The sequence below is a fragment of the Nerophis lumbriciformis genome, linkage group LG11, assembly GCF_033978685.3.
Source record: "Nerophis lumbriciformis linkage group LG11, RoL_Nlum_v2.1, whole genome shotgun sequence".
Classification (NCBI taxonomy): Eukaryota; Metazoa; Chordata; class Actinopteri; order Syngnathiformes; family Syngnathidae; genus Nerophis; species Nerophis lumbriciformis.
The window spans coordinates 6,080,828-6,099,996 of NC_084558.2; the positions used below are offsets into that span (position 1 = coordinate 6,080,828).

General features: G+C 40.2%; 1 protein-coding gene across 6 annotated transcripts in view; it reads left to right on the forward strand.

Annotated features, from left to right (window-relative positions):
• Positions 1-13,353, forward strand: part of rhbdl1 (rhomboid, veinlet-like 1 (Drosophila)) — a 176,499-nt gene extending 163,146 nt beyond the window's left edge. For all 6 annotated transcript variants that reach the window (XM_061967637.1, XM_061967635.1, XM_061967638.1 and 3 more), the window contains 2 exons: positions 1,151-1,211; positions 12,198-13,353. In XM_061967637.1, the coding sequence (XP_061823621.1) occupies positions 1,151-1,211; positions 12,198-12,469 (333 nt within the window). In that variant the 3' untranslated portion in view covers positions 12,470-13,353. The remainder of the gene's footprint in view (positions 1-1,150; positions 1,212-12,197) is intronic.
• The last annotated feature ends 5,816 nt before the right edge of the window (positions 13,354-19,169 follow it).

Below are 19,169 nucleotides of genomic sequence, written 5' to 3' on the forward strand. Positions count from 1 at the left end.
TGAGTTCTGTGGTATTTCGCAGGTTTTTGTTCCTGAAAGAAGCCTTGTGATTGTTCCATCTGGCAAATTCTTGCATCCAGCACACCTTACAATAGTGGTAATAAAAGATGCAACCTATGCTTGAAAGAGAAACTGTTTATTATTTACCGTCCAGACCTGTCATCCCTCAACAAGCGCAGCGAAATTGTAACAGCATGCCGCCATAGACGGAAACACCTCCTAGGTAACACATGAGCCAATCACCACGCCCCTAGGCCAGCCTGTACCCACCCACTCTGTGCCCTATACAAACCATGGTATGTGAATGCTCCCATTAAAATCTCCTGATGATTGAGGGTACCCCCCCTCATGAAACAGGCCTGTAGAGATGAAATAGTCTTGTGATTTTTTTCCCACACATACATATATTGCGCTCTACTACGGTATCGAGCACTATTTTTTGGATAACCTTATTAAGACATATATATATATATATATATATATATGTGTTACATCTCTCAGAATTGCAACTTCTACAGTTCAAAAAAGAAATCCACAAAAGTTTAGCGTCCTCCTGACGCAAAGTTCTTTGTCAGCATTTGATGAAAAGATCTCTACCAAACACCGTGACGGTGACCTCCTTTTTTGAAGATATTAATCATTTATCTGTTGTAATATTGTGACTTTGAAGGCTTCTTCTTGCAACAGGGCTTTCTCTCTATTTTTATCCTCTGTTTTTAATCTTGCATGCCTCCACTCAGTCAGGAGGGAGTGGGGAAAAGGTGGCCCTGGGTCTTTTTCCCACAATTCCTCACAGCCAGACACTTAAGGAGCGATGTGATTGGTGCTATTATTCATCCGGAGGAGCAAAGGCGATATTCTAAGTCAGGATGCTGTTGTTCTTTCCTCCCAGGAGGATCATAAGTGCGATTTATTGCTCCCCTCATCTGTTTAATTAGTGTAGCTCTAATTAACCCAGTGCCCCTGGCGTGGGCCCAGTACAGAAGCCAGGTGCACACACTATCAGGGCTCAGTATTATTGTTGTTATTATTATTATTGTTATTATTATTATTACTATATTGTCTTTCTGTCTGGGTTGAATGTGGTGAAAAAGATCCCAAATGATGTTTTGTGGGAACTTATATCAAGTTCTGATTGTTTACTTTGCAGAACTGGGCTGGGATGAGGTGTCCATACAAGCTGCTCCGCATGATCCTGGCACTAGTTTGCAGTAAGTAAATATATGTGGCTGCCCTCTAGTGGTTGTGGCCCGAAACAACCGCATAGGGTGTTTATGCCAGGAGCTGGCCCTGTAAGTGATTAATAAATATCCAACTAAACCCCAGGTTGATGTGTGTGTGTGTGTGCGTGTGTGTGTGTGTGTGTGTGTGTGTGTGTGTGTGTGTGTGTGTGTGTGTGTGTGTGTGTGTGTGTGTGTGTGTGTGTGTGTGTGTGTGTGTGTGTGTGCACATATATATCTATGTGTATGTATTTATATGCGTATATATGTATGGATGTATATATGTGTACCGTATTTTTTGGACTATAAGTCGCAGTTTTTTTCATAGTTTGGCCGGGCTCCAGTGCGACTTATATATGTTTTTTTCCTTCTTTATGATGCATTTTCAGCAGGTGCGACTTATACTCCGAAAAATACGATGTATATATATGTATATATGTTTATATGTATGTATGTATGTATATGCATATATATCTATGTATTAGAGATGCGCGGATAGGCAATTTATTTCATCCGCAACCGCGTCAGAAAGTCGTCAACCATCCGCCATCCACCCGATGTAACGTTTGATCAGAACTGCACCCGCCCGCCATCCGCCCGTTGTTATATATCTAATATTAATTAAAAAAAAAAAAAAAAGGGTGAAAACTACGCGAATTGCACCTTGTGCAGACAAGATTTTTCGATCGGACACGGAGGAATTAGCGATGTAAAAGACCACGTTGGGACAAAAAAACACAAGTCTAATGCCGTTGCTAGCGATACAAGTGGAAAACTTTCAACGTTTTTTCGTCGCCCAAACAGATTCTTTGGATGTGACAAATGCCGAAGTTTTATTTACGGAGGCAATAATTGAGCATGGACTTCCAATCGCACTGGCTGATCACATGGGACAGTTAATAATGTAATGCAACCTTTAAAAATCATTACGCGGTGATCGCGATCCCAAAAATAAACTTTTCTTGCATGATAATGTCCAGAAAAATTTGCTTTATATTACTATAGAGTCCTTTTAACGAATGAGTTTGATGGTTTATCACAAACCTTAAATGAAATTCCATGGCCACCGTCCTGCTCTCTATATCAACCAGGGTGAGCCCCACCCCTTTCGTGAGCGCACTGCGAAAGCGGACGAGGCGGGGTGTCGGTGCGGTGGGCGCGGTAGTGACCCTGGACGTGCGTCGGGCCCTTCTCGCGGATCGCCTCAGCTACGGCTCCCGGTGGGGCCCTCTCGGGGGAAGGGGCCTCGGTCCCGGACCCCGGCGAGGCGTCCCTTCTCCGCTCCGTAAAAGTGTCCATCTCTTTTCTTTTTTTTTCTTCTGTTGTGGCATATGCAGCAGGTGCCTGCTCGTTTTTCGTATGTGGGTAACAACATTTAACTATGTATATATATTTCCGAATTGGTTTAACTGCCACCCGCAAAAAAAATAAAAAAATAAAAAAAATATCTAATTAATCCGCCCGACCCGACCCGCGAGCGGATAAAATCTTATTGTTTTTAATTTCATCCGCCCGATCCGCGGATAATCCGCGGACTCCGCGGTTGTGTCCGCAAACCGCGCATCTCTACTATGTATGTATGTATGTATATATGTGTGTATATTATTATTAGCCTTTATTTAACCAGGTAAAATCCCATTGAGATCAAAGATCTCTTTTCCAAGGGAGATCTGGCCAAGAGGGCAGCAGCAAGGTTACATTAAAAACAGTAAACAAATACATAAAACATCACATTTACAACATTAAAACTTGCTCACATGACACATGTGCATACAGACAAGGTAGACTGCAGTCCTTTCACAGAAGCTGTAAACTCATTCAACGTAACTAGGGTTTGAAGTTGAATATTCGATTGTAGGTTATTCCAAGCCTTCGGTGCTGAAAACCTAAATGCTTTCTTGCCCAGTTCAGTTCTTACTTTGGGGACGACAAATTGCAGAACATCCATTGAACGAAGATTGTGACTTCCTTGTTTCTTTGTTAAAAGACAAGACAGATAAGATGGAGTGATACCCAGAATGGTTTTGTAGATGAAAACATACCAATGATTGAGGCGTCGAGCACATAAAGATGTCCAGTTAACCATTGAGTATAACACACAATGGTTTATATGTATATATATATTCTCAATAATCACGTATTTCACCGAATATAAGACTGTGTTTTTACCTACAATCAGTGGTGTGCCGTCAGGGCCAGCAAGGCCTTTTCTGCTGGCTGAACATAACCAGAAATCATGATCATAATTAAAGATAAAGTTAATTTTTTATTTACTTTCCCTAAATATCAAAAATTATTCATATTCTGTTCATGTCCTATTATGCTCCTTCCAGTGCTGTTGTTTTTTGGTTAGAGTTTGTATCCTATCAGAATTCAATTAAATTCAATCCAAGTACAGCATGTTGCCATGCTGTACGAAATCTGCCCGAGGCCTTCAGAATCGACAATGCGGGCGTCCATGCACTGTAAGTGAACGGGAACATACAGGTGATAGACCAGTGGTTCTTAACCTGGCTTCGATCGAACCCGAGGGGTTCGGTGAGTCGGCCCCAGGGGTTCGGCGGAGCCTCCGCCGCGAAGGTCAAGACACACCCGACTCATCGTGTAAATAAAAACTTCTCCCTATCGGCGTATTATGGATGCCCTCAAACAATGTTCCCTCTAATTTTCCATATGCGTGAGCAAACGCAAAACCTGTCCCAAACCTGACTAAATAACAAGTTACATGTTTTGTTATTATAATCAAATAACAGCAGTCATTTGCTTGAGATTATTTTCTAATATACCGGTAAGTGTTTTGGACCACTTACGACAATAACAAAAAATATTGTTTTTCATGAGCTGTGTACCAATATTGTATGTCTGGGTGGAAAACGAAGAAAAAGGAACAGACTTTGCTGTGAAAATTACCTTAGAGTGGCACTTTCCAAGGTGAAGCCGCGCATTTCTGAACTGGCCCCTCAAAGGCAACAACAGAGGTCACGCTGATTTGCAGGTGTGTAATTTGTTGTGAGTTCATGCACTGTGTGGGTTTCGTTCTTTGAACAAGGTGATGTTGATGCACGGTTCATTTTGTGCACCAGTACAAAAAAACTTTGTCTTGAATTTGAAAAAAAAAAAAACATTGTATTTTTCACAAAAGAAGGGTTCGGATAATGCGCATATGAAACTGGTGGGGTTCGGTACCTCCAACAAGGTTAAGTACCACTGTGATAGACAATTGCGATAGCCAATCAGATCACGAATTGTTGTCAGTAAAGCCTTCCAGCTGGCCTCAACGCGCGTCATGTGATTGGATACTCACTGGTTTGAGCTGCGGCGGTGCTATTTAGATCAGCAGAGCCACACCCGGGACCGTTAGCGGATGAATTTGAGAACACATACAGTTGATAGACAGCTGCGATAGCCAATCAGATCACAAATTGTTGACAGTATCAATCAATCAATCAATCTTTATTTATATAGCCCTAAATCACAAGTGTCTCAAAGGGCTGCACAAGCCACAACGACATCCTCGGTACAAAGCCCACATACGGGCAAGGAAAAACTCACCCCAGTGGGACGTCGATGTGAATGACTATGAGAAACCTTGGAGAGGACCGCATATGTGGGTAACCCCCCCCCTCTAGGGGAGACCGAAAGCAATGGATGTCGAGTGGGTCTGACATAATATTGTGAGAGTCCAGTCCATAGTGGATCCAACATAATAGTAAGAGTCCAGTCCATAGTGGGGCCAGCAGGACACCATCCCGAGCGGAGACGGGTCAGCAGCGCAGAGATGTTCCCTGCCGATGCACAGGCGAGCGGTCCACCCCGGGTCCCGACTCTGGACAGCCAGCACTTCATCCATGGCCACCGGACCTGTGCCCCCCCCCCCCCCCCCCCCTCCCCCCCTCAAGGAAAAGGGGAGCAGAGGAGAAAAGAAAAGAAACGGCAGATCAACTGGTCTAACAGGGGGGCTATTTAAAGGCTAGAGTATACAAATGAGTTTTAAGATGGGACTTAAATGCTTCTACTGAGGTAGCATCTCTAATTGTTACCGGGAGGGCATTCCATAGTACTGGAGCCCGAATAGAAAACGCTCTATAGCCCGCAGACTTTTTTTGGGCTCTGGGAATCACTAATAAGCCGGAGTTCTTTGAACGCAGATTTCTTGCCGGGACATATGGTACAATGCAATCGACAAGATAGGACAGTAGCCTATCTAGGTAGCCTGATGTTAACGAGACTGTGATTGGATACTCACTTGTCATTCCATAGTGAGTATCCAATCACAAGTTGCAATTTACTAAAGCAGGAAGTGTTGAGCTGTAGCCATACCGGGCGAGCAGAGAAATCACCGATACTCACTTTTTTAACCCACAAAGGAGGAGAACAAAACGTTGATTAGGTGGCAGATATATATTTGCAAGGCCATTTTCAAGAAGGATATTTAAAGAGAAACTACATCTTGTGAGACGATGTCGGCCAACTCCGGAAGCTAGCTCAGCTGTCCCGGCGATGAAATGGGGAAATGCTCCCCACTTCCACTCGAATCAACCGACTACAAGCGGTACCACTGGCTTATACGGTGTCGAATGGGTGCTACAAATCGTGAGTTCAAATATTTAATTTCTTTATTTTTTCACGTTTAATGTGTTTTTTACTATTTTAATTTTGACAGTACCACATAAGATATGTTTTAATTTCTGATGCGGGTTTATTGATTTTTAAATGCGCCAGAAAATAACCCGTTTTGTACACTGTTGAGGTGGTTCAATGCCCAGTAGTGCGTAAATGTGTTTCTGTATAGTATTTCTCCAGCAATGGTCATGTGATGATATCAATGATTGTTTTTTGAGAGGTAATCATTGAAGTCGGACATCACTGAAGGCCTAGGTGGGAAACGCACGGCCCGCCACTGCCTACAATTAAGTTTTTGAAGATGGCAGTCGTCTTATATTTAAGGTGTCGTTTCAATCAAAAATCCAAAACAAAATAGTGTAGTTTTATACATGCAAACCAGCAGGTGGCACCAAAAATATTTGCTCACGAGCGAGTCAGAGCTTTTCTTACTGTCACTCGCACACTTGAGAGAACTATGACCATGACACAGAGGAGTCATGATGTTGGCCCGCGGATTATTTTTGCGATAAAAACAGTTGTTTCTGTTGTTTTTTGCAACAAAACAATAGTAAAATGTAAGAAAAAAGAGCAAAAGATAATAATAATAATATGCTTTGTCACATTTGACCCTAAAATTTGTCCTTTTTTTTTTAGCATTTTTTACAAATCCAAAAAATATCAAAATGGCCCCCGCATGCTTTGACTTTTTAGTATGCGGCTGTTGGTGGAAAAAGTTTGGACACCCCCGAAATAAAGCAATTGACCAGTATTTCATGGGATGTTAAGAAAAAAATATCAATTTAGTTTTTGTTTTTAGTTCTTTAATCTCAAATAATGTTTTCCCAAAAAATTTATTTTGGGGGGAAAAAAAGTTTTATATTTGTGTCGATAAGGTAATAACCATTGCCTTATTGAAATATTATTAAACTGTTACATTTAAAAAAATTAAAAAAAATACTAAACTTTGTTTATTGTATTACTAGTGTGGTTAATAGGCGTCATCTGAGCAAAATTTCACTGCTGATTAGCAGGAATATATTAGCATGAATGCATTCTTACAACAGGGATGTCAAATTAGTTTTTATTGAGGGCCACATCGCAGTTATGGCTGCCCTCACAGGGCCGCTTTTAACAGTAAATAAAATTTCCCTATTAAGGATTGATCCTGATATTACACAATTACCTATGCACGTAATTATTATTCATATTTTTTTACATTCACCGTAAAAAAAAACAACCTATACATTTTTCGGCATACTGACAGCTCAGTCGGCAGAATTTTACCTTAAACTTAACGGCTGGTTTTTACAGCATATTACTGTAAATGGAAAAGGGTACCACTGTTTTTTTATAATAAAATTCTGGCGACTGAACTGCCAGTTTTTTTTTACTGTAAAATCTTTTTTTCAGAGTACAATTTGATAAATAGCCTATTTTGAAATGATAAGTAAAGCAGATATTTAAGTATACATTTTTTTTTTTTTTTAATATTTTAAAATGTATGATGTTATAATATTAGTTGCATTATTAGACAATATTAAAGTTAAAAAAAATATTCAATTGCATGCACTGGATGTCTTTTTTCTGTCAAAATAAACAAATACATTTAGAAAAGATAAAGTACTTTTTCGGTGTGTATTATTTCAAGACCTTCGTTGGTCACACTAGGTGTGGCAAAATTATTATCTGCATTTGACCCATCAACCTTGATCACCCCCTGGGAGGTGAGGGGAGCAGTGGGCAGCAGGGGTGGCCGCGCCCAATAATCATTTTTGGTGATTTAACCCCCAATTCCAACCCTTGATGCTGAGTGCCAAGCACAATCATTGGTATCAATCAATCAATCAATCAATGTTTATTTATATAGCCCTAAATCACAAGTGTCTCAAAGGGCTGCACAAGCCACAACGACATCCTCGGTATAGCCCACATAAGGGCAAGGAAAAACTCACCCCAGTGGGACGTCGATGTGAATGACTATGAGAAACCTTGGAGAGGACCGCATATGTGGGTAACCCCCCCCCCCCCTCTAGGGAGACCGAATGCAATGGATGTCGAGTGGGTCTAACATAATATTGTGAGAGTCCAGTCCATAGTGGATCCAGCATAACAGTAAGAGTCCAGTCCACAGTGGGGTCAGCAGGAAACCATCCCGAGCGGAGACGGGTCAGCAGCGCAGAGATGTTCCCTGCCGATGCACAGGCGAGCGGTCCACCCCGGGTCCCGACTCTGGACAGCCAGCACTTCATCCATGGCCACCGGACCTGTGCCCCCCCCCCCCCCCCCCCCCTCAAGGAAAAGGGGAGCAGAGGAGAAAAGAAAAGAAACGGCAGATCAACTGGTCTAACAGGGGGGCTATTTAAAGGCTAGAGTATACAAATGAGTTTTAAGATGGGACTTAAATGCTTCTACTGAGGTAGCATCTCTAATTGTTACCGGGAGGGCATTCCATAGTACTGGAGCCCGAATAGAAAACGCTCTATAGCCCGCAGACTTTTTTTGGGCTCTGGGAATCACTAATAAGCCAGAGTTCTTTGAACGCAGATTTCTTGCCGGGACATATGGTACAATGCAATCGACAAGATAGGACAGTAGCCTATCTAGGTAGCCTGATGTTAACGAGACTGTGATTGGATACTCACTTGTCATTCCATAGTGAGTATCCAATCACAAGTTGCAATTTACTAAAGCAGGAAGTGTTGAGCTGTAGCCATACCGGGCGAGCAGAGAAATCACCGATACTCACTTTTTTAACCCACAAAGGAGGAGAACAAAACGTTGATTAGGTGGCAGATATATATTTGCAAGGCCATTTTCAAGAAGGATATTTAAAGAGAAACTACATCTTGTGAGACGATGTCGGCCAACTCCGGAAGCTAGCTCAGCTGTCCCGGCGATGAAATGGGGAAATGCTCCCCACTTCCACTCGAATCAACCGACTACAAGCGGTACAACTGGCTTATACGGTGTCGAATGGGTGCTACAAATCGTGAGTTCAAATATTTAATTTCTTTATTTTTTCACGTTTAATGTGTTTTTTACTATTTTAATTTTGACAGTACCACATAAGATATGTTTTAATTTCTGATGCGGGTTTATTGATTTTTAAATGCGCCAGAAAATAACCCGTTTTGTACACTGTTGAGGTGGTTCAATGCCCAGTAGTGCGTAAATGTGTTTCTGTATAGTATTTCTCCAGCAATGGTCATGTGATGATATCAATGATTGTTTTTTGAGAGGTAATCATTGAAGTCGGACATCACTGAAGGCCTAGGTGGGAAACGCACGGCCCGCCACTGCCTACAATTAAGTTTTTGAAGATGGCAGTCGTCTTATATTTAAGGTGTCGTTTCAATCAAAAATCCAAAACAAAAAAGTGTAGTTTTATACATGCAAACCAGCAGGTGGCACCAAAAATATTTGCTCACGAGCGAGTCAGAGCTTTTCTTACTGTCACTCGCACACTTGAGAGAACTATGACCATGACACAGAGGAGTCATGATGTTGGCCCGCGGATTATTTTTGCGATAAAAACAGTTGTTTCTGTTGTTTTTTGCAACAAAACAATAGTAAAATGTAAGAAAAAAGAGCAAAAGATAATAATAATAATATGCTTTGTCACATTTGACCCTAAAATTTGTCCTTTTTTTTTAGCATTTTTTACAAATGCAAAAAATATCAAAATGGCCCCCGCATGCTTTGACTTTTTAGTATGCGGCTGTTGGAGGAAAAAGTTTGGACACCCCCGAAATAAAGCAATTGACCAGTATTTCATGGGATGTTAAGAAAAAAATATCAATTTAGTTTTTGTTTTTAGTTCTTTAATCTCAAATAATGTTTTCCCAAAAAATTTATTTTGGGGGGAAAAAAAGTTTTATATTTGTGTCGATAAGGTAATAACCATTGCCTTATTGAAATATTATTAAACTGTTACATTTAAAAAAATTAAAAAAATACTAAACTTTGTTTATTGTATTACTAGTGTGGTTAATAGGCGTCATCTGAGCAAAATTTCACTGCTGATTAGCATGAATGCATTCTTACAACAGGGATGTCAAATTAGTTTTTATTGAGGGCCACATCGCAGTTATGGCTGCCCTCACAGGGCCGCTTTTAACAGTAAATAAAATTTCCCTATTAAGGATTGATCCCGATATTACACAATTACCTATGCACGTAATTATTATTCATATTTTTTTACATTCACCGTAAAAAAAAAAAACCTATACATTTTTCGGCATACTGACAGCTCAGTCGGCAGAATTTTACCTTAAACTTAACGGCTGGTTTTTACAGCATATTACTGTAAATGGAAAAGGGTACCACTGTTTTTTTATAATAAAATTCTGGCGACTGAACTGCCAGTTTTTTTTTTACTGTAAAATCTTTTTTTCAGAGTACAATTTGATAAATAGCCTATTTTGAAATGATAAGTAAAGCAGATATTTAAGTATACATTTTATTTTTTTTAAATATTTTAAAATGTATGATGTTATAATATTAGTTGCATTATTAGACAATATTAAAGTTAAAAAAAATATTCAATTGCATGCACTGGATGTCTTTTTTCTGTCAAAATAGAGAGAACAAATACATTTAGAAAAGATAAAGTACTTTTTCGGTGTGTATTATTTCAAGACCTTCGTTGGACACACTAGGTGTGGCAAAATTATTATCTGCATTTGACCCATCAACCTTGATCACCCCCTGGGAGGTGAGGGGAGCAGTGGGCAGCAGGGGTGGCCGCGCCCAATAATCATTTTTGGTGATTTAACCCCCAATTCCAACCCTTGATGCTGAGTGCCAAGCACAATCATTGGTATCAATCAATCAATCAATCAATGTTTATTTATATAGCCCTAAATCACAAGTGTCTCAAAGGGCTGCACAAGCCACAACGACATCCTCGGTATAGCCCACATAAGGGCAAGGAAAAACTCACCCCAGTGGGACGTCGATGTGAATGACTATGAGAAACCTTGGAGAGGACCGCATATGTGGGTAACCCCCCCCCCCTCTAGGGAGACCGAATGCAATGGATGTCGAGTGGGTCTAACATAATATTGTGAGAGTCCAGTCCATAGTGTATCCAGCATAACAGTAAGAGTCCAGTCCACAGTGGGGTCAGCAGGAAACCATCCCGAGCGGAGACGGGTCAGCAGCGCAGAGATGTTCCCAACCAATATACAGGCGAGCGGTCCACCCCGGGTCCCGACCCCGGACAGCCAGCACCCCATCCATGGCCACCGGATCTGTGTGTCTTCCCCTCCACAAGGGATAGGGGGGAGCAGAGGAGAAAAGAAAAGAAACGGCAGATCAACTGGTCTAAAAAAAGGGGGGCTATTCAAAGGCTAGAGTATACAAATGAGTTTTGAGATGGGACTTAAATGTTTCTACTGAGGTAGTTTAACTTTAACTTTAATTAAATTACGTGGCGGGCCAGCCGGGCCTTAAGTTGGACACCTGTGTTCTAGGATATCTTTCTCAGCCCAGGCTTTTATTGAACAACTTTTTAAGTCCAAACTGTAACCTTTTGGTGCTCATGACCAAATCAATATGCTAATTAATACCAAATACATGTTACTGTACATATGCTGGGACCCAAACACTGTTAAACTACTTTAAGCCAGTTTATGAGTGAAACTGGCTCCAGAGTAGCAACATAATTTCAGGGTTGTCCAAAGTGTGGCCTTTTTTTTTATCATGGGGCCACCCCATGTAGCGTGTGTGGCCCTAAACCAGGGGTAGGGAACCTTTGGCTCTTTTGATGACTGCATCTGGCTCTCAGATAAATCTTAGCTGACATTGCTTAACACGATAAATAATAAATTAATTCCGCTGGTAATCACAGTGTTAAAAATAACATTCAAAATATAAAACATTGTCATGCATTTTAATCCATCCGTCCGTTTTCTACCGCACCTGTGCAAGAAGTCGCATTAATGGTAAGTATTTTATTTGTTATTGGTTAGTTTCAGAAAAACAATGTTATTAAAAAGAATAGGGAGACTTATTATACTCAAAAATTTTTGGTTTTACTTATAAATGCACGCATTCGGTGTTAAAAAATATTATATGGCTCTAACGGAAATATGTTTTTAAATATTTGGCTTTCATGGCTCTCTCGGCCAAAAAGGTTCCCGACCACTGCCCTAAACAACCGCATTGACTAGTGTTGATGGGTTCAACCTAAGTAGGGTTGGTTTTAGCATCGTCTGTGTACAAAATGTGTCAAAGTTGTCCTCGCATCCTTCAGTTTTTCCGTACATGTGTCCTTGACTAGAACAAGTTTTTACACTGCAGGTCTACATCAAACAACCTCAGTTGATTTCTCTAAAAACTGCTGACTCGCCACCTCTTGTTCCCTCACAGTGAGCTCGGAGGTGGGCCGAGCAGTCTGGCTGCGCTTCTCCCCACCTCTGCCTTCCTCCGGGCCCCAGCCCAGCTTCATGGCCCACCTGTCGGGCGCTGTGGTGGGTATCAGTATGGGGCTCCTCATCTTACGCAGCTACGAGGAGAGCCTGCAGAAGCAGTGCTCCTGGTGGGTCATCGTCTTCTCCTTCATCACCTTCCTCCTCTTCGCCATCTTTTGGAATATCTTCGCCTACGATCTGCTGGGCGTGCAGATCCCCCCTCCTCCCTGATGACGGACTTCAAACAGGTTTTCCCCCATTATTTTACCCATCAGAGATGAAATCCATCACAGCCCAGTTGTTTTTGTACAGATACTTTGCAAAAGGAAGAAATAAGTCTCTTTTATTAAAGAGGGTAGCAACAAGTGCAAGTTTTTCCAGATCCATTTTGACAAGCTTCTTTATCTTTTTTGGACACAGCGTGCTAATACTGTCTCAACATTTCGCTGCTGTGCTTCGTCAAAAGCTTTCATTTCTTGACGCGTGCCTCTGGTGAAACAAACGAGCAACAAAAAAAAAAGCACATTTTATTTCCCTCATGTTTGGTAAGCGATTCAAACGTCTTTTTTTTTGTTTGTTTTGGTCTATCCTCAAGATATCTGCTTTGAACCAACACTGTGCATTCAAAAAACACGGCTCACGTTGTGGCAAGATGTACATTTGAGTTATGGAAGTAACCATGGCAACGGGGGATGAGGGATAACAAGGCCAACGACACTGGTGAGGTCATCGCTTCAATGAGTGGAATCCACTTATTGCTGTGTAAATTATGCCGCACGTGTATACGAAGTAGCCCAAAATGATTTATACCCTGGACAAGAGTGAAATATTTACTTACATTCTAAGAAATTGTTCAATAGTTTTTAAATCTACTTCTTCTTCTAATGGAAACTAAACCGAATATTTTGAATATATTTTGTTGTCATGATTGTAGCTGAGATAGGCTCCAGCGACCCCAAAGGGAATAAGCAGTAGAAAATGGATGGATGGATGGATATACAATAAATTAATTATCGTAATATAACATATTGATTATTTTATATTAATATTTTTTATTTATTTATTTATATCATTTTATTTCATTATAATTTTATTGTTTAATTTAATTGTATTCATTATTTTATGGGTTAAAATTAATAATGGAAAGTCATTACAAATGTTGATTATATTCTTGTTTTTTATATACAGTAATACGGTATAATATATTATAAAATATTTCTCCCTATTTAGAATAATACACTATTGTAATATACTATCATTGTTTCATTAAAATTATAATTTTTATTTCAATATATTATTTTAGAGATTCAAATTAATAATATAAAACTTTTGCATTCTTTATCATGTTGTTGTTTTTATGTGTCGTAACATAATATATTTGCTAATATTTTCTTTATTTAGAATACACTATAATTGTGTCTCATCAATATATTATTTATTGCAATAAATGTTATCATTTTATGGGTTAGAATTACAATTTAATGATAAAAGATTATTGCATTTTACTTATTCATATATATTTCAAAATGTTGTATTTATTTAGAATAATGATTTTTTTTCTGCCGCTATTTTTCTGTATTCAGGGCAGTCAAAATTAATACTTTAATGAGAATTAATCAATCATTATTAATATTATTAATCACTTAAACACAATTGACCCATTTGCAGCGCAAAATGACTCAAAATCCTTGAAAAATGGGACTCTTTCAAGGCATTTACATAATTACCTAAATATTATTATATAATAGTGGGGGGGTTTTTCAGTTAGGCTTTGGCAATACTGTTTTGTCTTTTTTTTTTAAGTCACATTTTGCACCACTCCAAAGAATCTGCAGCTTTAATATTAGAACTCGAGTTAGTTATACTTGTATTGAGAACAAGTGTGAATAATTTCATATATAAAATGAAATAATGTCTCCTAATGCATCTTAGTCTTTTTCCACCAGCTAAAAGATTCTCCACATCAAAAAATCACTCTTAACAGGGTATGAATCATTTTGAGTGCACTGAACTGGGGTGCAGGTCACATGACCAGGCTGGTGATCAGGCTCTCTCAGTCAATACCTCCTACGGACTTTTTTTGTAAAGGAATGTAACCGTAGAGACAACAACAACAACAACAACAAAAAAACAAGTAAATTGCTGTTTTTCATTTGATAGTGGACGTGTGTATAGTATATGGTGTGTTAATTACCAAGAGTCTATTTATTTCTGGATTTCAAAGGGTGCAAAAAGAAGGCTATGATTGTTGTTCCTAAATGGTTCATGAGGTTTCTCATCGCCAATGACTTGATCCAACTTTAGTGCTTTTACAAAACAAGCCATAGAAAGAACTGTGGATGGGTAGCCGTCATTTCTTCATTGTGAATTAGTCAACTGTGCAGCGAGTTCATAAAGCTTACCTTCACACACACACACACACACACACACATAGACGCATCCCCGCCATGTGTTTATATATAACAAATTATTTTCAGGCTGGTAATTGCATTTGCTCCAATTTTCACTCCTCAGATCAATAATTAATTTGAACGCCGGCACATTTTATGCTTTTGCCAAACGTCGTCATAAATTCCATTGTTTTGCAGACACTCCCGCGTGTCATAGTGTCCCTGTGTTAAAAGTGAGGGGCAGACTATGTGGAAAATGCATGGATAAAGCATGGAAGCCCCCACCCCAGGGTGCGCTATATGAAATGTTACTGCTGGGGCTACAGTAGATGAATAATTCATCCATACCCTGGTAGCCTGTAATGGAGATAAAAAGGATGCCTGAGCGGAGGTTAATGTGCCTCTTTAACTCTAGATTCATAGGAAGGTTCAAAAAGGGCTAGTTAAGTGGTTGGGGTTTTTGTACACACTCACAGCTAATATCAAAGTGTTGCTGTCCTGGGAGATAGTTTTTTTTATTGAAAAGCTGCTCAAAAAATAAAGGAAACACTTGAGTCAGCGGTATTATGTGTGTATGGCCTCCATATACCGTATTTTCCGCACAATAAGGCGCACCGGATTATTAGCCGCACCTTCAATGAATGGCATATTTCATAACTTTGTCCACCAATAAGCCGCCCCGGACTATAAGCCGCGCCTACGCTGCGCTAAAGGGAATGTCAAAAAAACAGTCAGATAGGTCAGTCAAACTTTAATAATATATTAAAAACCAGCGTTCTAACAACTCTGTTCACTCCCAAAATGTACGCAAATGTGCAATCACAAACATAGTAAAATTCAAAATAGTGCAGAGCAATAGCAACATAATGTTGCTCGAACGTTAATGTCACAACACACAAAATAAACATAGCGCTCACTTTCTGAAGTTATTCTTCATTCGTAAATCCTTCGTCTTCGGTGTCCGAAGTGAAAAGTTGGGCAAATTTACGATCCACTGGCAGATGTTGGCGTCGTCTGGCGCTGCCTCCTCGTCTTAGTGAAGGTGTGTTCGCCTTCTGTCATCCATTGTTCCCACGCAGTTAGCAGTCTAGCTTCGAATGCCCTGTTGACACCAATATGTAGCGGCTGGAGGTCTTTTGTCAATCCACCCGGAATGACGGCGAGTATTGAATTAAGCGCGTAAGCGTGTCTCTCAATGTGCTGTTATGAGCTAGCAAATATAACAACTACACTACCCAGCATGCAACGATAGTTAAGAGCATGCGCGGTAGCCCTGAGAAGCGTTGTATGCTGGCAGTTAGAATGTGGTTATGAGCACGCTGTGAGTAAACGTTGAGAACTCAGTTAACACGCCTCGTCTGCATTATTTATAATTAGACAGACAACACACTTAATAGGAGCCATTCTGGGGTCTTTACATAAACACACAAATGGAAATGAAACGTCACATATCCCAGCATGCACCGCGCGCTTCTTCGTCATCCACTGTTCCCACGCAGTTAGCAGTCTAGCTTCGAATGCCCTGTTGACACCAATATCTAGCGGCTGGAGGTCTTTTGTCAATCCACCCGGAATGACGGCGAGTATTGAATTAAGCGCGTAAGCGTGTCTCTTAATGTGCTGTTATGAGCTAGCAAATATAACAACTACACTACCCAGCATGCAACGATAGTTACGAGCATGCGCGGTAGCCCTGAGAAGCGTTGTATGCTGGGAGTTAGAATGTGGTTATGAGCACGCTGTGAGTAAACGTTGAGAACTCAGTTAACACGCCTCGTCTGCATTATTTATAATTAGACAGACAACACACTTAATAGGAGCCATTTTGGGGTCTTTACATAAACACACAAATGGAAATGAAACGTCACATATCCCAGCATGCACCGCGCGCTTCTTCTACGGGGAAAAAAGATGGCGGCTGTTTACCGTAGTTGCGAGACCTAAACTTTATGAAAATGAATCTTAATATTTATCCATATATAAAGCGCACCGGGTTATAAGGCGCACTGTCAGCTTTTGAGAAAATTTGTGGTTTTTAGGTGCGCCTTATATTGCGGAAAATACGGTATATGGATATATATGCATATCTGGATGGCTCCTGACCAAACAACAGGGGGAAAGGTTAGGATTTGGGTCTGGGGAACAGGTGGGGCTTCCCAGAACGAACCTAAAGACCACTAATAATGGTGCAGTTCAGATTTTGTATTAGTTTACAAAATAAAATGTGAGTCCTCCCTTTTATTCAAAGGACGACACTTTAGATCAGGGGTGCCCAAAGTGCTATATTTGGCCCGCCAAAGGGTGGGAATTCTATTGTTAGGTTATTTGTGTTTCACACTTAAAATTAGGGGTGTCCTGATCCAATATTGATATGGGATATCAGTGAGATATCAGCAAAAAAACAAGTATGAGATAAAGAAAAGTGTCTGATATAAGGGCCGATACCAGCAGTCCTCCAAGGTGGTTACTTGTGCAAAGTTGGACAGCCAGTTAACATCTAAATGTCCTCCACAAGGCTGGTCTTTTCTTGTATTCAAGTCATGTCATTTATAAAAGGTAAACATGGCAGGCTACTAGGAGCCAGCAGCCACACAACAGCTAAGCACACAATAGCACACAAGCGAGACATATGTAATAAGTGTCCTTAATTGAACAATATTACTGTCTAAAACAGGACATTTTTCAATATAAACAAGTGTGAAATGATTTCAGTTCAGTGGCCTTGTGGTTAGAGTGTCCGCCCTGAGATGGGTAGGTCGTGAGTCATACCAAATACTATAAAAATGGGACCCATTGCCTCCCTGCTTGGCACTCAGCATCAAGGGTTGGAATTGGGGGTTAAATCACCAAAATGATTCGCGAGCTGCTGCTCACTGCTCCCCTCACCTCCCAGGGGTTGGAACAAGGGGATGGGTCAAATGCAGAGGATAATTTTCACCACTATCAGTGGTACTTTAACTTTAATATTACTCACATCTACAAAGCCTCCAAGGCAGAAATGTATCGAGTAATAAAGGTGTGCCCATCATTTAACTTACTGCATCATGGGCTTAACCTGATGAAATATTTTTACCGTTAAAAAAAGGACCAAAACAACTTTGATTGATTGAGACTTTTATTAGTAGGTTGCACAGTGAAGTACATATTCCGTACAATTGACCACTAAATGGTAACACCCGAATAAGTTTTTCAACTTGTTTAAATCGGGGTCCACTTAAATTGATTCATGATACAGATATATACTATCATCATAATACAGTCATCACACAAGATAATCATCAGGGTGTATACATTGAATTATTTACATTATTTACAATTCTGGGTGTGGAGAGGAGGGGGGGGGTTAGGTTTAGTTGTTATCATCAGTCATCAACAATTGAGAACAGAGAAATGGATATTGAAACAGTGTAGGTCTGACTTGGCAGGATATGTACAGCAAGTAGTGGACATAGAGAGAGAGAGAGAGAAATCAGAAGGCATAAGAAAAGTATCTACATTTGATTGTTTACATTTGATTATTAACAATCCGGGGAGGGTGTTAGTTTCGGGTTGAAGTTGTCTGGAGGTGTACTTTTATTGCGGTTTTGAAGGAGGATAGAGATGCTCTTTCTTTTATACCTGTTGGGAGCGCATTCCATATTGATATGGCATAGAAGGAGAATGAGTTAAGACCTTTGTTAGATCGGAATCTGGGTTTAACGTGGTTTGTAGAGCTCCCCCTGGTGTTGTGGTTATGGCGGTCATTTACGTTTGACATGTACTTCGGTATCAGGGAGGTGTAGCTGATTTTATAGATTAGGCTCAGTGCAAGTTGTTTTACTCTGTCCTCCACCCTGAGCCAGCCCACTTTGGGTAGGAGTGAGATGGGATCAACTTAAAGACAGCATAAGTCCATTGCAGATGGTTAATAATTAATAGGTTAATGTTTTGCATACCAACCATTGTTCTCCGTTCTCTGTGACTAGTTTTATTTGATCAACACATTCTACACTACAAAATAATACATGTATGTTCGATTCTTGCTGATATTGTATCGGAACCAAATCAGTATCAGCCAATACTCAAGACTCCAATATCGGTATTGTATCGGAAGTGAAAAATCGGGATACCTCTGTAACCGGTGGTCTTTTCCTCTGCGTTGTGTGGATTTTATGGAACACGACCGACATCATGGGTTGCTCCTCAGCTGCACTTTACTAATAATACACAGAATACAATTGTTGTCAATAACTTTCTGCCATCGTCGAGCCCCTCTCCCGTTATCGTAGACAAAAGGGCGGAGTTACGTACAACAGTGAAATAAAAACATACCTGATAATACGCAGAATAAAATTGTTGTCGATAACTTTCTGCCATCGTCGAGCCCCTACACAAATATAATAATGAACAAGAAAGTGAACTTAAGTTCTTAACAAGACAATACATTTTCTGTCGTCGCAAGGACGCTGACCTCTCCCGTTATCGTAGACAAAATGGAAGTTGGAAGGCGTGTCCAACGCAAATAAAAAGACAGGTGTCACAGTAATTATTGCAGTAGGAGG